The following is a 25275-nucleotide window of genomic DNA, read 5'->3' on the forward strand; positions in this document are numbered from 1 at the left end:
GGACCAATGAATAACATCATGATAAACAGAAAAGTTTAAAGTTGTCAAGGAGATCATTTTACTTGGATCCACACTCAATGCTCATGAAAGCAGCAGTCAAGAAACTAAAGGACTTATTGCATTGGACAAATCTGCTGTAAAACACCTCTTTAAAGGTATTAAAGAGCAAAGATGTCACTTTGCAAACTAAGGTACATCTAAGCCAACCCATGGTTATTTTTGACTGCCTCATATCAAGGAACAAGGAACTCTGGAGAATTGGTGCATCTGAATTATGGTGTGGCAAAGAATAGTAAAAATGCCATGGACAGTCAGAAGAACAAACAAATCTGTCTTAATAGTTGTACAGCCAAAAAGCTCCTTAGAAATGAGGATGGGGAGACTTTGTCTCACGGACTTTGGACATGTTCTCAGGAAGGACCTGTCCCTGGAGAAGGACATCATTCTTGGTAAAGTAGAGGGTCAGCAAAAAGAGGAAGACCCCTAACAAGATGGACTGGCACAGCTGCAGCGATAATGAGCTCAAACAACAGTAATTGTGAGACTGCTTCAGGGTCAAGCTGTGTTTTCTTTGTTGTGCATATGGGGTCACTGTGAGTCAGAGCTGGCTCAAGGGCACCTAAAACAACCACAACGTTTCCTTGACCCTTTGTCTTCTCTTCTTTACTTTAGATTAAGTGTCGGCCTTTTCTTTTTAGCAAAGCAGTGATGGAGTGGGGAATCGTGCCAAGAAATCAAAGTATTTATTGCACTGGGTAAATCTACTGCACGAGTCCTCTTTAAAGTGTTGAAGAGCAAAGATGTCAGTTTGAGAAATAAGGTGTGCCTGATCCAAGTCATGGTATTTTCAATAACCTCATATGCATGTGAAAGGTTCACAATGAATAAGGAAAACCGTAGAAGAATTGATGCATTTGATTTATGATGTTGGAGGAGAATATTAAAAGTACCATGGACCGCTAAAAGAACAAATAAATCTGTGTTGGAAGAAGTATAGGCAGAATGTTCCTTAGAAGTCAGGATGGCCAGATTTCATCTCTCAGACTTTGGACATATTGTTGTTAAGTGACACCAAGTTGGTTCTGACTTATAGAGACCCTGTATAAAGTTTCCGAGGAGTGGCTGGTGCGTTTTTTGAATTGCCGACCTTGACATTCAAACTAACCTTGTAGTCCAGTGCTTTGTCTTACAGCGCCACAGCAGGACTCCTAGTCTTCCTTGTAGTTGTATGGATATTATCCTATCACAGGCAGTATTATTACACATCAAAATAATTCTTGAAGTATTCTTGATGATGAATGTGATGCCATTCCTTTTCAATTTGTCATTCCCAGCGTAGTAAACGATAAGACTATCAGCTTCAAAATGGCCAATACCAGTCCATTTCAGCTCACTAAATGCCTAACACTAATGTGTTCCATTTCATTTTTGACAACTTCCACTTTTCCTAAATTCATACTTTGTACACTCCATGTTCTGATTATTAATGGATGTTTACATTATTTTGTGTTGTAACCCATCTGAAATGTTTTATCTTATAAAAAGCACAAAAACCTAATAATCTCTAAAAGAAAAGTTTTATTACTCCCTGATATTACAAAAGTAACTTACACCTTAAGGGTAGATAGTATTCCTGAAGTGTTGTTATTAAGCGCTGTAGAGTCAGTTCTGACTCACAGTGACCCTATAGAGAATTTCCAAGGAACAGCTGGTATGTTTGAGTCATCAACCTTGCGGTCATTGATGCAGGTGCTGATCCTCCAATGCCACACAGAATACTCTAGCAGTATTCTGCATTAAATCTAATTCTGTCTTTAGAAAATAGTCAAGTGGGAACATGCTCATCTTTGTGTATATTATAAGAACAAGCTAAGTTAAGGAAGTATGAGTACATAAAACCAAAGCTTTAAGATTTTCCATACTTACCTTAAATAGCATAATAAGCTGAATTCTATTTATTCTACAGCAATTTTCATCTGGTTTATGAACCAAGCATATCCATACACGGTAAATTTGTTGATTAATTAGAAATTTATTGATAGATTATAATTCATAAATTATATTTTATATTATATTGTATTGTATTACCTTTGCTTCATTATTTCATGTACCCTCCCATGCTGGACGCACTGTTCCTCCAATTCATCATTTCTTCTCTGTAACTTGATCAGTTTGTCATAAGTATACCTTTTTTCTTGACTGAGCTGAGTAAGTTCATATCTAGAAGGTAAAAACATGGAAATGATAGATGTAAAGGTTTTTATTTCTAGAGCATATTATTGTATAACCTTAACATTACCCTAAATCCCATGGTTAAGTATAACAGTATAAACAAAAACTATTTTATGTAAAAAAAAATTTCAGAAATTACAAAATGTCTGGTAGAGGGATATATGAATTGTAGTGATTCAAGGATTGTTGTTAGGTGCCATTGAGTTGATTCTGATTCACAGCACAATGGATAGAAACACTACCCAATTCTGTGCCATCCTCACAATTGTCATCTTTTTTGAGCCTATTGTTGCTGCCCTGTCAATCCATCTTGCTTGGGGTCTTCCTCTTTTTCATGTACCCTCCACTTTACCAAGTATGATGTCCTTCTCGAGAGACTTGAGTCCTCCCTGAGAATATGTCTAAAGCGTGAAGGAAGAAGTCTCACCATCTGAGCTTCTAAGGAGCATTCTAACTGTACTTCCTCCAAGACAAATTTGTTTGTTCTTCTGGCAGTTCATGGTACTTTCAACATTCCTTGCCAACACCATAATTTAAATACATCAGTTCTTCTATGGTCTTCCTGATTCATTGTTCAACTTTCCCATGCATATGTGGTGATTGAAAACACCATGAGTTGGGTGAGCCACATCTAAGTCTTTAAAGTGACATTTTTGTTCTTTTATGGCAGATTTGTCGACTGCAATACAGCGTTTAATTTCTTGATTGCTGGCTTCTATGAGCGTTGACTATGGATTAAAGCAAAATGAAGTCTTTGACAATTTCAGTCATCTTTCCATTTATCATGATGTTATTTATTGGTCCACTTGTGAGGATTTTTGTTTTCTTTACATTGAGGTGCAATCCACATTAAAGGCTGTAGTCCTTGATCTTCATCAATAAATACTTTAAGTCTGATTCAAGATGGAGTGCTAAACCATCTCTTCCAATGGGAAATTCCAAAATCTGTAATTCTTTAATCTCTAACCACTCTATGTCAAGAGAAGGATTCCCCAGTTTCTTGCTTGTCATATACAACCCTGGCCCTCAGCAGTCCAAGAGTTGGTGGAAAAGTGAGAACAATTATTCAAGTACAAGTATTGCTATTAAGTGCTGTGGAGTATGTTCCGACTCAAAGTTTCCGAGACACAGATGTGGGTTTGAAGCACCAACCTTGTGGTAAGCAGTCCAATATTCATCCTATTAGATAAATAAAATATAATATTAGATGATGGCACAGTGATATAAATGCTCTGTTGCTAACTGAATGGTTGGAGGTTTGAACCCACCAGTCATTCTTCAGGAGAAAGCTATGGCAGTCTGACTCCTGCCGTGATGATCACTGCTGTGGAAACCCTACGAGGCAGTTCTACTCGATCCTCTAGTGTTACTATGAATCAAAAGGGACTCGATGGCAATGGGGTTGGTTAAATATTAAACAATAAATTACATCTGATTCTAATAGAGATGGCATCTTCAAGAACAAACACCTCTTCTTAAAGGCAATCATTCATTTAACAAATATTTATTGATGCCTCCTGGTGTGGCACTGTAGGATCACCACTGGACTGAGAACCACAAGGCCAGCAGTTTAAATCCACCAGCTGCTCTTTGGAAACCCTATATAGAGTCACTGTGAGAATCGACTGAAGGCACGTAACAGCAACAGCATTACAGGTCAGCCACCACATTACCAAATTAGCAGCAACCCTTCTCCTAATTTCTATAACAGAAAGTTGATTCTCTCAATAAATCTAGCTCTTAGCTCTTAATTTAATGGAACTTTGTACAAATTAAAACAGCAGTCCTCTACCCTCTGACTCCTAAACCAGTAAAACAGCAACAAATGCTTTCAATTTTGTTCATCTATTTCTTCTATCTACAGTCATACTTATGCATATGGTCATACCACTATCCTCTCTTCTATCAATTAAAATCTTTCCACTGACTTAATATGGGAGAGGGGAATGTTGTGAACCACAGGGCTGGTGGGTTGAGCCCACCAGCTGCTCCATGGGAAGAAGATGAGGCATTCTGCTCCCGCAAAGATTTACAGCCTGGGAAAACCTATACAGGGTTGCTATGAGTCGGAATCAATTCAACAACACTTAACAACAATAATATGGAAGATGAAGTTAAACTCTTTTTATCTGCCCTGTTCCCTGTCCTTCACCTCCGTCTTGTCAGTATGTTGCAGTTTGGGGTATATCACAATTATAATGACTACATAAGTATTGCTCCTTGCTATCCTACTGCCTCATGAGGTGTATTATGGTCGCATTTGTACTTGTGTACATTTTCCGTTTTGTTTTTTTCCCCCAATTTTTTTTTTCCAAACAAAATTTTTTTTAATGTATGGTGGTAAACCACCTTCTCAGATGGGAGATTCCAAAAATCAGTATCTGTAATTCTCTCTTCTATTTCTCAAGGGAAGGATGCCCTAGTTTTCTGCTAGTCATGTCCAATCCTGGCTCTCAGCAGTTTAGAAAGTGGAGAGAAAGTGAGTACAGGGAATCTCACCTTACAGAATATATACTTCTTCTATCTAAACTTCCACCCCTATTTTAGCCAGAACCTGCTCTCTTTGGAGAGAAAGTCTCTAGGCTTCTGGGTCAAATAGGGATGGTCACTTGGTTGCATGCTGTGGAGATAGACTTTGGTTTAAACTCTATGTCCCACATCACTTTCTAAATATTTCTGGAATTCTGAGAGCAGATAAGCTTGCTTCACATATCCCCCGTACCTACCACTGTACATACTGAAGTTACAGTTTCCACTTTCTTCTACCCTGCTAGGATAAGTACCATTCCCCTCATTTTCTTTCTGTCTTCAAATGTTTCATTGGGGATCACAAATATCTCCTTGGTGATGGCTGATGTCCATCAATGTCTTGGATGGTTATCTGAAGTTTCAAAATTTGAAGATCAAAAGATCTCTGTCCTCTTAATTAAAGTCTCAACTGTGCCTATGCTACCATCTCCTCCTCATGCTCCACTGCTTTGTCAGTTAGAACTGAAAGTTGAAAAAGAAAACCTCTTTGTATTATAAGTAGTTTCCAGCCTAGTGATTGTGGGTTTGCTGTCTGATTTTAAATTAAGACTGCTGATGAACAATTATTTCTGTCAAAGAAAGTTTTCTCTAAGAAAGGATTCCTCCCTGCAAAAACCATATGGGATCCATGTCTGACTTCCTCTGACTCCAAAAGAGGGAAAGAGAATCACACTTAAAATCAGCTCAAGGCCAACTCTGAAGTGGAGGTCAGATATGCTTCCACCCTACAACCTTCTTTGCCCTACCTATTCTGACATCAACCATTCCTCCCAAGGCACTCTCTGCTTCGTGTCTGGGTTTGAGAATACATTGCAGTGGCCACATAGAACTCACAATACTTACTATTATAGGGTTTATTAGGGAAGAGAACAGGGCACAATTAGGATCAAAACCAACTCAGGATGCAGCAGGTCTCCAGTCAGGAATGCCTCTTATCTTCCATACTGCAAGCAAGCCTCACTGTTGTCTTCAGCCTCTCAGTCACGTGGGCCCTTGACCTTTGCCTGGCTCAGGCAAGTGTTACAAAGTTCTTTTAGCAAGGCTGTGAATGCCCAAAGGGTACATTCTGCAAGCCAGTCTCCTGCCTGCAGGGACTCAGTGTATGGGTCTAGAGCCTAAAGCTGCTCTGTCTCTCCTTGTCACCACCTCTGCTGTTTCCTCTTGCCTTTACTTCTTGTATGGCTATTGCTGTTTCTCTAGGTAGGGAATCTCTCATGTGTCACTCATGCTCTTCCTTCTTGATGGTCCTGGGATCTCCCATCTCTGCTTCTGAGATGGCTCCTTTTAAACTTAGCTGGAGGGCAAAACTAACCAATCCTATTCTTAGAGTCCTGTCTACCTTATTTGCATGATCCCACCCCAATAAGATGGATTAGCACAATGGCTGCAGCAGTAGGCTCAGGTTTAGCAATGGTTGTGAGGTTGGCAAAGGAGCGGTCAAGTGTTTCATTCTGTTGTGAATAGGGTCATTATGAGTGGTGCAGACTCAGACTCGATGGTACCTAACAACAACAACAACAACACAGTTACTTGGTGATAATTAAGAATCAAGGTCAGCAATTCGAAACTACCACCCATTCCGCAGGAGAAAGATGAGGCTTTCTGCTCCTGTAAAAATTCATAGCTTTGGAGACCCTATACAGGGTTGCTATGAGGCAGAATCTACTCCATGGCACATCACCACCACAGACAAAGGATATTTTATCATATCAGTCATTCATCCCAAGGACCAAGTTACTTCACTTGTCTGGAATAATCTGTAACTTTATTTCACCTCCTTCCTAATTTTGTTTATACCTTGGATCAAGTGTTGTCCCAAAGCCTGCCCTGATTAATATCTTCAAGTTCTCAACATGCTAGCATATTTCTGAAACTATCTCTAGCCTTTATGTATATGTTGTTGTTAAGTGCCGTCGAGTCAGATCTGACCCATAGCGACCCTATACAGGGTTTCCGAGGAGCGACTGGTGAGCTTGAACTGCCAACCTTGCAGTTCAAATGGTTTTGCAGTCTGATGCATTAACTCACAGCACCACACCAGGACTCCTTTATGCATATAGTAGCTTATAATTTATTCCTTTGAGTTGTGTTTTATGCCTTGTGTTTCTCACTAGATCACACATGGACATGAATCATCTCATTTTCAAATTCAGATCAAGTGCTCAATCTACGTTTGCTATGATTAAGAATTTACCTATATTTTAAATAGTCTAAATGAGTTAATAATGATTTATATTACTCCTTACAAGATGGCATACAATAGAAAAGACTTTAAAAGTACTTATAAGAACCTGGTAATTTAGTATAATACCAAGATTTTCCTATCACATCATGCACTAAATTCCAAAAGAAGAAAAAAATATCTTTAAACCAGATTAGGAAAAAAATGCAGAAGAAACTTTATCTGTTTTCCAGTACTTTATAAACAGAAAAAACACAAAACAAATTTTTTTTCTTATAACTTTATAAGGAAAAACTTACAAAGGTCAAAATAGGTTTATAATATAAAATACAAAAGTTAGAGAAATAGAAAAGCATAGGTTTTTTATGAGAATGTTCATCATAGCATTGTTTCTAGAAGTAATTTGCTCCTTAACCAAGTCTCTGGAACCGAATTCAGGAATCTATCAATAGACAAGTGGTTACATTACATTATAGAATATCAAGGTGTCATTCTGATGTTGTAGCTATTTATTGGTGTTATTTATTAATGACATAAAAAATCAGCACAGACTATATTTAATTAAATATTAAAAATGTTTACCTGTATACCAAAATATTAAAACTTATTATTTCTGGATAGAGGATTAGGAATGGTTTCTCTTTATTTATCCTTTTCTGAATAATTCCTGAAATTTTACAGTTTTCATGTAGTCAATTTAAAGTAAAAAATAAGTCATTTTGGTTAAAATAATTTCACAATCATACAAAATGCAAACACCTAGAAAAATGTTCAAAAAAAACAAGACCAACAAAAGCTAAAAGTATCATTAAATACGTGTTAAAACCCCTCCCCATCAAAATCCCAATTAAAAAAAAAAACATGTATAAAGAATATGTGATATTCATAATGTTTTTGTTGATGTTAAGTGCCATCTAGTTTGTTCAGACTCTTAGCGATCCTGTATAGGGTTTCCAAAGAACAGCTGGTGGGTTTGTACTGTTAACCTTGTGGCTCACAGTCCAGTCTGATCCTACAGCGCCACACCAGGAGAAGAATATAAATGGTCATAAAAATCTATAAAATATTCAATTTTATTATTATTCAATAAAATGCAGAGCAAAACCTGATACTATTGTCAAACATTTATTGCCTACTTACTCTTTGTCCAGAGTCCTGGTATGGTACTGTAGGATAAGCACTGGACTTTAAGGTCGGTTTTTACCACAAGGTTAAAGGTTCAAACTCACCATAGCTCCTCAGAAACGCTATACAGGGTTGCTATGAGTTGGAAACGACTAGACGGCACTTAACAGCTCTTTCAGATAATAGGAAGGGGAAACCAATATCCACAAGACAGTCAAGCCCCTAAACATTTTCTCCCCTCCTTTACCCATTCAGACTATGTCTCAATCCCTTTATCACAGAGCACTGTTGTTCCAAGGTTGCTCTCACTTATTTTTAATGTCACATTACAATATGAGTATATATATATATATATGGAGAGGAATTTAGTGCAGTATGTGAGTAGAGTAGTATATATTAGGTATCTTAAAAATGTTCATAGGCAACTTGAACATTGGCTACACAAAATGGGGAGAGGCTACAAAGGTAAGAAGTGATTGGCTTACAAGCTTTCAAGAGGGAGCCTAGATCCAGAGGGCATGGGGGAAGGTAGTAGTATCCAAAATGTCTGGGCAGGGCTGATTAAAGGAGAAGGGGATAGGACTCTTGTGGTACGATAGTAAATAATTGCTATCAAAACTGACTTTGAGTGTTGGAAATGTAAAGGTATAAAGGTAGACGTTTTGTAACAAAAGGGGGGGATTGATTGACTTTGCAGTCCAGGAGTTGAGGTCCCTGGGACCATCAAGGAAGAAGAGCGGAGAGCGGAACCCTACCCAGAGAAACAGCGATGCCAGAGATGGAGGCAGAGATGATGATGTGGAGAGATAGAGTGGTTGGGGACTCTAGATCCAGAGAGGGAGAGGAGCTGTGTGCTGATGACAAATTCAGCTTCAGTCTGAATTTGCATAGGAGCAATTGATGGTCTGTTCCAAAATCTGCCCCTGGCCTTGTTTTGACTAATAAAATTGGAGCTTTCCCACCATCTCTTTCCACAGATGTAGTCAATTTGATTTCTGTGTATTCCATCTGGTGAGGTCCATGTGTATAATTGTCTCTTATGCTGTTTAAAGAAGGTATTTGAAATGAACAAATCATTGGTTTTGCATAATTCTATCATGCAATCTCCAGCATCATTTCTATCGCCAAGGCCATATTTTCCAACTACTAATCCTTCCTTTTTGTTTCCAACTTTTGCATTCCAATCACTAGTAGTGATCAATACATATTGATTGCATGTTTGATCAATTTCAGATTGAAGAAGTTCGTAGAATTCTTCTATTGCATCCTCACTGGCTTTAGTGGTTGGTGCCTAAATTTGAATGATAGTGATATTAACTGGTCTTCCTTGTACGCACATGGATATTATCTTATCACAGACAGCGTTGTACCACATGACTGATCTGGATATGTTCTTTCTGACAGTGAATGCAACACCATTCCTCTTCAATTGGTCATTCCCGGCATAGTAAACTATGTGGTTGTCAGATTCAAAATGATCAATACCAGTCCATTTCAGCTCACTAATGCCTAACACTATTGATGTTTATACCTTCCATTTCATTTTTGACAATGTCCAATTTACCTAGATTCATACTTCATACATTCCATGTTCCAATCATTAATGGATGTTTACAGCTGTTTCTCTTAATTTTGAGTTGTGCCCCATCGGCTAATGAAGGCCCCACAGACTTTACTCCCTTGGGCTTTACTCCATTCGTGTCATTACGGTCCACTCTACTTTGAGGAGGCCGCTCTTCCCCAGTTGCATTTTGAGTGCCTTCCTACCTGAGGGGCTCATTTTCCGGCACTATATCTGACAGTGTTTCTCTGCTATTCATAAGGTTTTCAGTGACTAAATATTTAGAAGTAATTTGTCTCTCCTTCTTCCGAGTCCGTCTTTGTCTAGAAGCTCATCTGAAACCTGTCTACCATGGCTGACCTTGCTGGTATTTAAAATACCCGTGGCATAGCTTCCAGAATCATAGCAACTCACAAGTCACCACAGTACGACAAACTGACAGATGAGCGATGGATTTGTAAAGTACATATTACATATTATCAGTGTGTTATTGCAATTATCTTCTTTCAATTTTGCATATATTTCTGGATACATGAGGTATAGGTTGTTGTTGTTAAGTGCTGTTGAGTTGGTTCTGACTCATAGTGACCTTATATAGGGTTTCTGAGGAGCAACTGGTGGGTTTGAACTGCCAATCTTATGGTTCGCAGTCTAGTGCTGGTCCACAGTGCCACACCAGAAGTCCTACGAGGTGTATAGGTCGTTGTGAATCACATGGTCAGTGGTTCAAACTCACCAGCCACTCCTTGGAAATCCCATAGAGGGTTGCTATGAGTCGGAACCAATTTGACTGCACTTAAAAACAATAACATGTGCATATATGTATTTCTTTGTAATTACAATGATAATTTGCCTGATAACTTGCATTGTTCAATAAATATTTGGTATGTGTAGACAGACATTATCTCTTACATATCTAGAGGCCACAATATATAGTCATAGTAGTTTGCAAGGTTCAAAGAGTAAACTTAAAACATTTTCTGTTAGTTTTGAGATTACATTTGTGGCATGATTATCCTAGTGCCATATATGAGCATAACTGACTCCAATCTATTTTCATACAAAATTTAGGTAATATCTGGCTATACAAAAGCATGGGCTTTGCTCTGTATATACCAGTTGTATTGTATAATTGCATTTGCATGAACTATAAGATAATATTTTACTACTGTAATTAGAATTACAATGGTAATTGCTTTTTAAGGGAAAACATGACACCTTAATTATTATTCTTTTCATTTCTGGTTTGACATTTTGGAACAATTAGTAGAGGCCAATATCAGTGTCCTCTTGTAGGATATATAATTTGTGTGGTAGCCCAACCCAACATCCTCTAAACATGCAAGGGAAAAAAATAGTTCAACCGGGTGTGTGTTCTTTACTTCAATTAAACTCACACAGTTGGATACCTACTGTTGCCAAAACAGTAATATAATTTATACATTATAGTCCACACAGTAAAACTACACTAAAAGTCATTTAACAATATTTATAACACCATAAAATACAGTGTTAAAATATATGAACTGCAATATGTACCAAAATTATAAAATTTGTTTCTCATCATCAGTGATTAAAACCAGGATCATTGCTCTAGCCTCAATACTCACAACCCTGGTGACAGATTAGAATTCAAATCTTAATGATCAATTTACAATTAACAAGATAGAAGTGAAACAAATTAAACCAACCATTATATATAACGATACCCAATGGGCTCCCATTGTTCCTCTTAATTACAAAGCGCAAATCACAAATACACAATGGGCAGTGTTAGACATCAATCTACATGCCTAGCAACCCAGAAAGTGACAATGACAGAAAAGTGAAAAGAAAAACACAGCCACCTAGACCCTGCTTATAAACTATATAGTGTTCTTTTCAACTTGCAAGTGCTGAGAGGCTACCACGCAACAGAAACCTGACCTGCTTCGCAGCTGGCAGGGGCTTCCCGCTACCAGAGCTTGGTCTTTCCAAGCTGTTCGGCAGGCCAGGTTTTAGATCCCATTCATTGCAAAGTGCACTGCAACAATTTTACTACTGATTAACTTAAGTGCCTGAGTCTCGGAACACTTCCTTCATTTTGATAAAGAAAAACCACAGCTATACCAAAGATATTTAAACATCTCCATTTACCTCCTTTAAAAACAAACCCAACATTGTAATAAGCACTCAGAGCACAGGGAAACCCAGATTAAAGGGTATCTAAAGTTTATGTGAGTTTCAACAAAAATCAGCCAGACTGTCTGCTTGGTGCCAATTAAAAGCAAAATGGAATTAGTTATCTTGTCTGATAGTAACAAAACACAAGCTATACAAAATACAAGAATCAGCAGTTCAATTTTAGTTTTAAAATGGGAACCCTGGGGTTGCAGACCCCACTATGTGTGCAGTGTGGGGTGCACCCTGTGTAGAAGAGATTGTCTGTGCTAATTATGGCGGAGGGCTTCCAGACAATAGAAGCAATAGTCATTGCCGTCATGCAATTTATGGTCTATTTGGGGAGAAAAGCAGGGGTGTTATATCACTGCGCAAGGCAAGCAAGGGCTCAGTTGTGCTTACTTAGTAATCTGCTATTCAGTATGCGCAAGTGAGCCCCTGTTTACCTTGCTTACCGGTACTCCAACCCTGTCAGACATTGTAGATTTGAAAAGAGACTTCGATTCTATAGGAAGGTGCTTGTGTGGTTAGGAGAGAGATAGATATCAGCCATATCACCTAGAAGCAGAATCTTGACATGGCTAAAAAAATGTGAAATTATTCACAACAGATTAGTAAATAAGCACAAATAAATCCATGCTTACCTTGCTTATTGGGTAACTGATCATGGTTCAGAAAATACATACAATGGACAAGCACACAGAGGACCCATTACAAAACATTTTGGCCTACCACGAGGCTGGGCAAAGAGTAAGAATGCAAGGGAACCAAGGGGGCAGCTTCTGAATGGGCTATAATCAAATAACTAGATCTGTGAGTAAAATAATCACTAGATCTGTGAGTAAAATAGTTGTTGTTGAGTGTTGTAGAGTTGGTTCTGACTCAACAACCCTGTATTTCCCAGGAGCAGTTGGTGGATTTGAACTGCCAACCTTGTTATTCGCAGTCCAGTGCTGGTCCTACAATACCACACTGGAAGTAAAATGTGTATGTGTGTGGTGTTAAATGCCATCGAGTAGGTTCCAACCCATAGCGACCCTGCGTAGGGTCTCCAAGGAGCGGCTGGTGAGCTTGAACCACCGACCTTGTAGTTCAAACTGATTCTACAGTCTAGTGCATTAACTCACAGTGCCACACACCAGGCATATAACAATGAAACTAATCTGAAATGGTAGAAGTCCATTTATTTATACATGATTTAAAATAACACAAAACTCTTAAATGTCACTATTAAGGGAGTTAAATTTTGTTTTAAATTATTGATCAAAAGAAAGTCAGCACATTTATTCTCATTTAGTCCTGATGTGGTGCTGTAGGATAAAGCACTGGGCTACAAGGTCTGTTTGAACTGCAAGGTCAACGGTTCAAACTCACCAGCAGCTCTTCAGAAACCCTATATAGGGTTGCTGAGTCAGAGCCAACTCACAGCACTTAACAGCAATTATCATGAAAAGTTTTACTATAGTACCTTGAAGAAAACCTGAGAAAAAATTATCCCTATGGTTTAAAGAATTCTTTTGGATACTGAGCTTCCTCATGTTAAAACTTCTGAAAATTCAAAATTCCAAGATTTCTACACCTCAAAGCAGATTTGGGCAATTTTTATATTTCAAAAGTTTGGTATAGGATATACAGAGCCACACCCCCAAAGGAATTCTACATGGTTGATAAATTTATAATTTTTTTTTTTTAAAGATTGAAAAATAATTTCAAATTTTATGTTGTTAAGTGCCATTGATTCAGTTCCGACTCATAGTGACCCAGGATAGGGTTTCTGAGGAGTGGCTGGTAGGTTTAAACCACCAACCTTGTTGTTAGCAGTCTAGTGCTTGTCCTACTGTGCCACACCAGGACTCTTAAGTTTTATTTGTTGTTGCTGTTGTTGTTAAGTGTCGTCGAGGTGGTTCCATCCCATAGTGACCCTATATAGGGCATCTGAGGAGCAGCTGGTGAGTTTGAACCACTGACCTTGTGGTTCAAACCAACCTTGTGGTCTAGGGCTTATAGTTAACATTAAAATGTAATGTTAAATTTTGCACTAGTTATTGAAAATGCCACAGTTTTCATATCAGGAGACAGAGAGAAATGAGGCAAGAAATTAAGAGTAAACAAACAAAAACTTAAATGAAAAAAAAAAATCTTAAAATAACAGTGGATCCTACCTTTCTTGTAAGGCAAACAAAATCCACATTTTACATACATGAAGTATTTTAGACCTCTAAAGTGTGGTCTCTGGGTGACGCAAGTGGTTTGCACTCAACCCCATAGGAAAAGCACTGGACTTTGAAACGCAAGGTCTGTGGTTCAAGCCTACCAGCTGTTCCACGAGAGAAAGATGAGGCTTTCTGCTCCTACTGAGATTTAAAAAGCCTCGGAAATCCTATATAGGGTCACAGAGTTGGAACTGACTTGCCGACATTTAACAACAACAATGAAATGAAAGATTGGTAGTTTGAACTCACCCAGCAGCACCAAGGAATAGAGGACTGTGATCTCCTTCCATGAAGATTACAGACAAGGAAAACACAATGAAGCAGTTCTACTCAACACATGGGGGCGCCGTTAGTCACAATCCACTCAACATCAATGGAGTTTAAAGGTTTTTAAAATGACAGTTGCAACTTGTAATTTTTGAGTTTTTGCACTTGCCAGTTCTTAGTTTCGAATCCACTTATAAAGCTATAGTGGTGGTGGTATGCTGTCGAGTCAGTTCCGACCCATAGTGACTCTATATAGGGTTTCTGAGGCTATAAATCTTTACAGGAGCAGAAAGCCTCATCTTGCTCCCATGGAGCGGCTGGTGGATTCGAACTGCTGACCTTGCAGTTAATAGTCCAACATGTACCCCACTCTGCTACCAGGGTTCCTTTAAAGCTATAGCAGATGTCTATTTTAATTCCTTGTACTTATAAAACAAGGTGCCAGAGCCTGGTCTGAAACACAACTCGATCCATATTTTCCAACAGTAGTTTGGTGATATGATATCAAAATCACCAGTCAAAACTCTTAAAAGAATGCCCTTTATGACAACAATAACAGCTAGTAAGTACTACTCTGTATCACACGTTGTGTATACGTATTTCTTTCATTCTCACAACAATCTTCCCACACAGTTTTAGAAATCTTTTTAAAGATAGAACAGCTGAGATCTGAAGAGATAAAGAAATATACACAAGGTTACAGAGTGAGATTCAAACCTAGTGCATTCTCAATTTCCAAATGTCCTTTCTTGCACACCAGCTGATCATCAAGAATAATCAACCATATGAGACCAAAAGGGCAGCATTGCCCCTAAAACAAAGCTCAGAAGGACAAACGGAGATGGGGAGCCCAGTTTGTTGAGGAAGAATGCTGTAACATTGAGGGAATTGTAACAAATGTTATGAAACAAAATGTGTATCAATTATTTAATTGAAAATAATTGTTCTGTGAACTTTCACCCAAACCGCAGTTAAAACACACACAAAATATGCTGAAATCGCCATCAGATCAGGGTGTAGGATGAATACTAAATCCACTCATTTCAGTCAATCATTCGTTCAATAAATATATATTGAATGCCATCTATGGATCATACATAGAAGGATACTTTCAATTTACCACGTAATGGTCAGGAGCTGGACTAGTAAAATTCAAGAAGAGCTGGAGAGACGCTGGGTGAGCGTCACTACATCCATTGACTAGAGAGTAAGATGATAGCTCTAAAGCAACAAAAAGAGGGCCTAGTGTGGCACCGTAGGCAATGGACGCAAGGTTGGTATGAACCATGATATCTGGTTAACCTGGAAGTTCAGGTTTACTCCTACAAGCAAACTATACCTATTTCTCCTCAAGAATTTAAAGATTAAAATTTTCTTTCTCAAACTTTCCAATCATAACTACTTTGGCCTGGATTTTCTATAGTAGTAAATGTAAAATATTATAATTACTGTAAGAAAAACCAGAGGCTTTGAAACGAGAAATAACCTAGGTTAGTATTCCAGCTCTGTTACTTGCCAGTTATTTAAATATCCTGAGTTTGGGTTTTTTACCTGTGAAAGAAAAGAATCCCTGTCTCAGGCTGTTGTAAGAATTAAATAGTATATACTAAGGAACCTAGACTCTTCAGTTCTTTATAGACTTTCATTTTTCTTAGAGGGCAAGAGAATTAGTAATCATTCACAAGGCAATGGTTGTTGTTATTTGTTAACTTTTCATTGTGAACTGAGTGACGGTTTACAAAACAAATCAGTCTTCCATTCAACAGCTCATACATGTCATGCCATTGTTCCATGCCATGTCATTGATTGCACTCCCCCCATGTAATAGCACTCGTTCCACTTCCTCCCTGTGTTTCCCATTTCCACCCCTTCCTCATCTTTCCTAACCTTTCTTGTCACAAGCCAATCTTAAAGTATATATAATATTATAAACCCCAAATCAAAGAAATTTTCCCCGAAATAAAACAGTATGATGTGTTTATTTGTTACTAACAAATTACTTCCTTTTGTATCTATGTGAGGCCAATAAAATATTTCTTGTCAGGAATAACTACTGTTGGTGTTTTATGAAGGACTCTCTCATGACCAAAAAACAAAAGTTTTCTTGTCAAATTTCCTAAACAGCTCAGGGTGTTTTAACACCCAGAGTTTTCCTCTCACCCAACAACATATTCATTTAGTATCTTATAAGAATGTGTGTGTGTTGAAGCACTTTCTGGCAGGTTAGAGGAACCTTTGCCTTTCTGTGAGCAGAAAGAATCGGACTCACAATCCCTCCAATTTTCCAGAAGAGCTAGGGATGAGGACTCCATCAGCTAAAACAGCTGTTGATGCAGGAATCCATGAGAGAGCGCAGAGTGATCAGATACAGCCTGACCCTCCTAGAAAATCTTCCTGAATGAGATTCAGAAATCAGTAGTTTGTTGAGGAGCCATATTGTTTATTCTGTGTAGATCTAAGTAAGTTTCTGAAAAAGGCAGAAGTGCAGATGTAGAGATTATTTTCCCATCAGATGCTCATGTAATGTGATGTTGCTTTTTACAATTCAATTCAAAGTGGTTCTGTCCAATATCATTCATTTGTGAAACAGGAAACGGTAGTCTGAACAGAACATGATTGCTCAAGGCTATCAAGTTATTATCAGAGCTGAGAACTCAAGGCCTCACACTTTAGAATATAAAATAATTTATTTATTAAGACAATTTAACAAGAATATACTCAGAGAAAAATTCACTAAGATCCCAATTAATGGATTTGAGGATACCAAAATTCCTGCCCATTATATAAAATAACATAGTATTTGCATATAATCTCCACACTTTAAATCCTTTATACTTTAAATCATCTCCAGATTACTCATAATGTTGAATACAATGCAGAGATACACTGTAAATAGCATTTTGCACTCTCTTTTAGCCTTTGTTTGCTTTGAATTGCTTTGACACCTTGTTTTTTTTGCCCCCAGAATATTTTGATCTGCAGTTGATTGAATCTGAGGATGCAGACCCCATGGATATGAAAGTCAACTGTATACATATTTTGTTTATTCTCATTTAACCTAAAGATAGCTTCTGTGTGTTTACTGAGAACTGTGGTAATAGATAAAAATGGGGTAATTGTATCAGCACAAGATTTTTAAAAGTGCTTGACTGATTTATCTACCTTCCTTGTTAGAATACTTGACAAATTGATCACTGTTTTCTCAGATTTTATAGTTTGCAATGATAAATATTAAAGAAGTTATTTAATAATATGCATATATAATCATGAAAAAAAATCAAGATGTTTGTATGGGCAATTAAGAAAATATCCATACAAAGAAAATATTTACACAGAAAACTGATGCTGACATATACTTAATTTTGACATTAAAACCATAAAGGAGTGGAAATATGATTTTTAAAGAAAAAAAAAACTATACTATTTATGCAAAGAGTTAAGTTGTATAAATATTACCTACCTGCTTTTTTGAGATATTTGTTCCAGTTTCTTGGCTAATGTACAGCATTCTTCTTTTAACTTTGTCAAAAATGTATTCTGAGAGGTCAGCAATGAATACTGTTCATTTTCTAGAAATAACAATAAACCCCCACCAATATAAGTTATTTATGGTTATAGTTGTACAGTGCTTCAATTTTAGACTGGTAAAAGCATGAAGACCATTATACATTTCCTATAAGTCACTAACTTACTTAAATGTCCTAAGTCCAAGAATTTCCCCTCGGGCAAGACACTACATCTTGTGAGACATATAGTTTTCTGATAAACACACACCAGAAACATTTTTGATCATACCAGGTTGGTGTAACTTTTTAACAAACTGTCAAATACCTCAAGTGGAGTCATAGATACTTACATCTTTATAATATGTAAGCTACTATAAACATAATTTCATAAAATTACTATAAACAATTTTTTAAATGAATGCTGTTGTTAAGTGCCATGGAGTCGGTCGGTACCGACTCATAGCGACCCTATGTACAACAGAACGAAACCAGATAATTTAAAATCACTGAGGAACTCTCTTCTACTTTGTAATCCATGCTTTGTGTTTCATATGTGCTCACATATTTCACTCTCTCCATCTTGCAATATACTTCTGTAATTATGAAGGTGAGATGAGTAATTTTCCTTAGGCTGAATTCATTGTCAGCAGCATGAGCTGCAATGAAGATTTGGTCAAAAAAACTGGAGAGTGATGTTTTTCGTGTTCTTAGGTGGTTTTAATTGTTAAGTACTCTTATCTACAGCACTCAGAGACTTTGTCTAAGACTCTTTGATCATTGGGATCCTGTCAGCAGTGAGGACAAACAATAGTGTATTCTATAATCTCCTCCTTTCCTTTTTAGTGGAGAAACACTAAGTCTGGTAAATTTTCATTTCTTCCAGCCAAAGGCTGTTAGAAGAAAATCTCCACTGAAAATTCTGGAGGGAATTCTATGAGTCGATACAGCATGTTTAGCTCTTTATAAGGGAACAGATTATTTAATAAATTTTACATTAGCGATTTTTCACTTATGGTATAAGAGATCACTTTTTTACTGTCATCAGATATGGTACACATTAAACCATGTGACTATGTCCTTTAAGTGTCAGGTTAAAGAAAGCCCTTTCTTTTCAATATTAGTTAATGATTGACAAAAAGCATATAGCATACAAAGCAAAATAAATCAAGGCACTAAAATTAAGCAACATTTTTCTGGAAGAGACAGGACCAATTAAACTTTTGTTTTAATAGTACAATCGGCTTGGAGTATGTGGTGTGGAATTATAATGACTGACACTGTATTGTTTTGACTAACACTGTCTGTGAACACACAACTCAAAAGTGAAAGGAGCTACAAAATGCTCCGACTGAACAAATCAAGCTGCCTATTTTCAAAGTGCATTTTACTTTCAAATTAAAGGTAAAGAGTTACTGGCCAACTCCGTCTGCAGAATCGCGCCAATGTGATGAAAGATGGCAATTTTTAGCCAAGCTGCCAGCTGTGGTCAATGCCTTGTATTAGTGAATTTTAACAGCAGTTGTGAGAACTTGAAGAATGCAAAGGATTAAACATCATTCTAGATTGGGGTGGGGGAGGTGGGGAAATCATACAAATGCTAAAAATGTTCGAAGCTGCAAAGATTAAATAAAGGAACATATCAATTTAGAGCCACTGAATTACATCCAGCTGCGACAGTGAATTAAGAACCGATTAATGGCTAAAGCTTTTCTCCAGTTTGGATGCTGAAGCAAACTCATTAGGCTTTTAGAGTAGCTATAATGTGTGTACTGTGGGAACTGTTCAATGCTATTCAGGAGACTCTAACTGTAAGCTCAGAGCATTTCCCGCAGAGCTTCTGATGCTATTTTCTTTATATAACATGTGTGCCTGAAAACGCAGCCAAAAATAAGCCCTTTGTTTTTCTACTTTGTTGTGGTCTCTCTCAGCTTTACGTTTCTTGAACACAGGTAAATAAACTCATAATCCAGATGGTGCAACAGATGTGAGAGCAGCACTCTGAAATCAACAGACAGTGGGCAATACTTTCCATTTTCTCTTTTAAACGCTAACTAATATGTAATTCGGAATCTCCGGTGTAGTTAGCATCTGCTCCCTTCGGCCAGCCAAAGGTTACAGGTGTTCCTGATGTCATTTCACAGTAAGGCGTGGGCCTGGCTTGTGAGCGAGTGCCCAGGCTCTAATCTTTCCCTACCACCTACCAGTTTTGTCATGCTGGGCCTCCATTTGCTGTATCTTCTGTGTCAGCTCCTGCTCTCTTTGCTGGGCCTGAAGGGCTTGGGCCTTTGCTTCGTTGCTAAAGCTCTGCTGAATGCTATCTTTTTCCAGCCTACAAAACAGAAAGGAGATGTACAGAACTGTATCCTGCAGGTACGCAACCCTCATCGTATCCCCTACAGGCCATAGAGAGCTGAGATGTAGTAAAAGGTTAAGAATAAGAAGGCAACCATCTTTTCATAGGCCTGTTTCAGAGCGGAAATTCAAATAACATTTTCATACCATGTTAAATACAAAATTCCAAAGGACAACAGGACACAACTTTGAAAATTTAAAAAACCAAAATAATGGTCATTTATAACATTAAAAAACAAGTAACCATTTTTTTTGGCTAACTTGGGAAAGGCAAAGGAGTTCTGGTAGTATAGTGGTTATGAATTGGGCTGCGAACCACAAGGTCATCAGTTCAAAACTACCAGCTGTTTCACGGGAGAAAGATGAGGCTTTCTGCTCCCGTAAAGATTTACAGCCTCAGAAACGCCATGCAGGGTCACTATGAGTTGGAACCGACTCCACAACACATAACAACAACAACAACACCTTTCTTCGGTAGCCATTTACATATCTATTTTGCAATCTACTATCTACTGAATGGTCAATATTTCCAAAAGAGTTTAAAGCATAACTCAATACACCAAACCTAAGATTTGAAGACATTCCAAATTAAAATGAAATTTCATCAATATAATGTAGGAGACTAGCTATAGAAGCATGTCAATGACTCTGCAGTGCAAAATGCATGTTTTCATTAAATCTATTCAGACATTAGACCATAAAACATGAAAAGTAAAATAAGTATAAAAATTAATAACTTCCCCTGTACTTCATAATAAAATTCCTTTTAGGTCACAGCAAAACAAATTGCTGGATTTAAAAAGCTTCCATAGTCAGAGACAACATCCATGCCACTGTAATATAATACAGACCCCATCCCATTGGATCAATAGCCAATCACAGTGACTCCTAAAGAAAGAAACTTCCTAAGAACCTGAGGGATCCAAAGGGCTCATCACTAGCAGCACTGTGGTTCTGATACTGTGTTTTATGAAAACATGCATTTTGCACTGAGGGATCCAAAGGGCTCATCACATAGCAGCACTGTGCACATATACTTTTGTTTGGCTCTGTATACTCTAAAGATGGTTAAGTGATATGAGAACTTTCTTCAATTACCTGACTCAGTTATTTCTAACTCCTGATCTCCTTGTGGGCATTTCTCATTCATGCTGCTTTAGTTTACTAATTGAGATATTTACTGCTTAGTCTTTGCCAAATGAAAAATAAACAATTCCATAAAGCTATCACTACTAGTATATGTACCGCTGAGGAACTTCAATTCACTGGCTTCTAATTATAAAGCAACATAAGGAAAGTCAGTATTGAAATTGGTCAATGCATGTAGTGATGTTGTAGTATAAAATTACAGAATGAAAATACACCCACACCTTGCTCAAATGAAATCATCAGGGGGCCTTACTAAATGTGAAATAAGGTCCCTCTGTTACTGCTAAGAACAACACCTCCTTGGATGTGGTCCAAGGTCTTGCCTCAAACTCAGTTCCAAACTAATATATTGCACATAATCCTATTAGGCCACTTTTTGCCTCTGCAGTCACACCATGTTTTGTCTGGCCACAGGTCTGTTGGACATGCTGTTGCTTCTTCCTTTTGCCTCTCGGCACGGTATATACTATTCCCATAAAGCCGACCTCAAAATTCACCGTCTCTCATTTCTCTCCTTCCTAAATGAACTAATCTTACCTCAGTGACCTCAATAAATACTGTGAACATGCTACTCAAATAATATCACTCACCTTTTTGTTACTGGATTGTATATATATCAGTAGGCTTTTGTCATCTTTGTCTTTCTATACCCTGAACCTAGCTCAGAATTTGTCATATAGGAAGAGGACAGTAAATATCTGATGAAGATATGGCCTTATACCTTTGCCATGGGGGGCTGCTGGCAGAGAAAGGCAGAATGAAGTCTTGAAGTGAAGGTGGGGAATCTGCTCAAGTGTTTTACACAAACACAAAAACCATTGCAGACACTTTAGAAAAGAAGGATACTTAGAAGAAAGTAGCTTTAATGGTTTTTACTAGCTGGAGACCAGGCTGCCAAAGGAGTATGATTAAAGAAGAAACCGATAGAATCTTTAACTGAGAAACCATCTCCAAATTAAACCCCTAGCTAGAGCAGGAAATCTAGGACGGAAGACCTGGAGCTCCAAGAACCCCCAAATCAGGTGGCCATTTAATCCACTGTCCTAACCTAACACCCATTTGAGGGTGAAGGAGATACTATTAATAATTACACGGAGAAAACAGTCATAAAGTCGGATTCATGGTTCCCCTACATAAAGGGATTGGCAATCTCACCATCAATCTTTAGACTGAAAAGGCGTCCAATCACTGACACCCTAACATTATCACATGTGGTGCTATAGAACTACTAACTGCAAGTTCAGCGATTCAATCCCACCAGCCAATTCTCAGAAACCCTACACAGAGCCCTGATGAGTCAGAATAGACTCGAAGCATTTAATAGCAACAAAGTTTATTATAGGGAAAGAATTGCTGCCATATATGTTCTCCATAAAATAACTGTCTATCAATAACTGTTCACTTGACATCAAATTAAGTTTCTTGAATCCTTCACCAATTTTCACTCAATTTAAGAAATAACACATTTTATTTTTCATTGCTTAAAACCATGATGTATTCTTGCTTTCCTACCTCATTGTGGCCCCTTTCCTACTAAGTGGTCCTTTTCTCTTGCAGGTTTTTTTTCACTTAATAGACCTTTTAGGATCACTCTGAATGTTAGAATAAAAGAGACCATCACATTTGTTTAATTTAACTTTGTAATGAAGAAAACTGACAGCCACAGAGAATTAGAAATCTCCTCAAAGGTATCATAGTGAGTGATTTAAAGGCAAAAGTGGGATTTATAGGATCTTGATTTGGGGAAATCCATTTTATAATACTATAGAGGAAATACAATAGTGGATTGAAAGAACTAATAAGACAAAACAAAAAAAAAAAACCACTTAGGTATTCAAGGGTTAGGGATTCGGCTGCTAACTCCAAGTTTGGTAGTTCAAACCCATCAACCACTGCCCAGGAAAAAGATGAAGGTGTTTGCACCCATAAAGATTTGTAATCTCAGAAATCTCCTCACTGGGAGTCAGAATTAACTCAGTGGCAGTTAGTTTGGTTTGGTTTTGATAAGTATCCAACAAAGAGAAAAGTCCCAGCCAGTAAGCTCACTTTATATTTTCATAACTCTGTTTTGTAAGATTCTGCTATGCACTGGGGCAAATGAAGATAAAGTAATGCACTTATGAAGCTTACAGTCTAGTTGTTATTGTTGGTATTAAGTACTGTGGAGGCAGTTCTGACTCACAGCAATGCTGTCTAGAGTTTCTGAGGAGCAGTTGGTGAGTTTCAAACCAACCTTGAAATCAAGTGCTTATCCTATGGCACCACACCAGGACTCCTACAGTCTAGTGGGAATGTCCCAACCCAGAAGGTTCTGGGTGGGGCTTAGTATTATCCCTACAGTGGCCATTTTTATTCCCCACAGTTTAGTTGTACTTGTTGTTGTTGTTAAGTACTACCAAGTTGATTCTGACTCATAGCAGCACTGTACAGGGTTTCCAAGGAGCAGTTAGTGGGTTTGAACTGCTCACCTTGTAGTTCACAGTTCAGTGCTTATCCTACAGTGCCACACTAGTGAGGGATTAAAAATGGCCAACCTTAGGTGGAATCCTGAGCCCCACCCAGGACCTTCTGAGCTGGGACATTCCCACTTGAAAAGACATGCAGACCAACCCAGGACTGCTGAGAGAACAAAGGATTCTTACTGAAAGAAAGACCTGTAAGAAAAAAATCAAGCCATTTGGCTGTTTAAATTTCAAGCAAGCTATTTGTTTTATAGGCATCAAGGCAAGAAAAGCCAGCCCATCAGAGAAAAACCCCTTCTAGGACTGAAACTTAAAGGGAACCTAAGAGCAGTCTAGTATGTTCACCAGTGATCAACTGGGTCTACTTGTGAGTGGAAGTAGGAGAAACGTAGCAATGAAGACATGGACTGAGTTTGACTATGTTCAATTGACAGCAGTTGATTCTGAGATTAGTGATAGAAAAGGAAGGGCTGGCTGGTCTGAAGTTTAGGAAGATGTGTGAACTCCATGATCAATGACCTAACCCCTGGAGGCTAGGGCTGAGAATGAAGTGGCCAGCTGGTCTGAAGTGCAGGGAGGTTGCGTGAACTACCAAACTTGCAGCTAGTGCCCATTTATCTTAGCTTGGATGGCTAGTTGACCAAAACTCAAGCCAGGAAGATAATGATGTTTGATACTGTGAGTACGTGGAAATTGCTACAATTCGATGAACTAGACTTTAGCTTATGAGTGCAGTGACTCAAAATTCCAACTGGAATGAAAGCATTCATCTTATCAAGGAACAACCTTGTTTTTTCAGTATACTGGGTTGGTTGATAGGGGTGAGAAATCTAGACATTGGCTATCAAAAATGGGCAAAGGGCTGTAAAGTCATGATGTGGCTGGCTTACAAACTTTCATGTGTGTGGTTTCTTTCAGAATGAGGATTATAAATTAGAATCTCCACTGAATAATTTCCATCTTTTCCAGATGGATCTGGTGAAAAGCGATAGGAGATGACAGTGATACAATTTATGACTCAATTGTCAGTAATTGTTAGCAGGATTAATAGTGATGGTCATATTGTAATTGTAAAAGATGTGTAACTAAAAGGGGGGGATAGTTAATCTTTCATTTCAGGAACAGATGATCCCACCCCCATAAAGAAGGAAGAGTATGAGTGAAATGTGTGGTCCCTACCTATTAGTGACAGCAGAGACAGTGGCAGAGGTGGTGGCATGGAGAGACAGCAGTTAACAGGCTCTAGACCATGGATTGGGAAAAACTATGTCTTCAGGCAGGAAGCTGGTTGGCAGAATGTGCCCTTTAGACATTTAAATGAATATATATGTTTTGTTTTGTATGTGTATATCAAATATTTCTCTTTGTTCATTTGTGAAATATAAAGATGTAAATGGGGAGTCACAGGGAGGAAGTAGGATAACTGTTGTTGCAAGGAGGGGATTGTAATCACTGAGATGAACCAAAGTGTACAAGTTGCTGAATGTAAAGCTGATGATTTTGACTGTAAACCTTCACTCAATTCACAATGGAAAGT

The 25275-nt window shown here is 38.0% G+C and overlaps 1 protein-coding gene across 1 annotated transcript in view; it reads right to left on the reverse strand.

The window, feature by feature from the left end:
- Nucleotides 1-2088: 2088 nt before the first annotated feature.
- The window catches only part of SDCCAG8 (serologically defined colon cancer antigen 8), a gene marked incomplete at its 3' end in the record, with an annotated part of 318486 nt that continues 295299 nt past the window's right edge, over nt 2089-25275 (reverse strand). The window contains exons 14-16 of the mRNA XM_006871153.1: nt 19977-20104; nt 17730-17838; nt 2089-2220 (exon numbers count right to left, since the gene is read on the reverse strand). Coding sequence (XP_006871215.1) covers nt 2089-2220; nt 17730-17838; nt 19977-20104 — 369 coding nt within the window. The remainder of the gene's footprint in view (nt 2221-17729; nt 17839-19976; nt 20105-25275) is intronic.

This window comes from Chrysochloris asiatica, unplaced genomic scaffold (assembly GCF_000296735.1).
Source record: "Chrysochloris asiatica unplaced genomic scaffold, ChrAsi1.0 scaffold00161, whole genome shotgun sequence".
Classification (NCBI taxonomy): Eukaryota; Metazoa; Chordata; class Mammalia; order Afrosoricida; family Chrysochloridae; genus Chrysochloris; species Chrysochloris asiatica.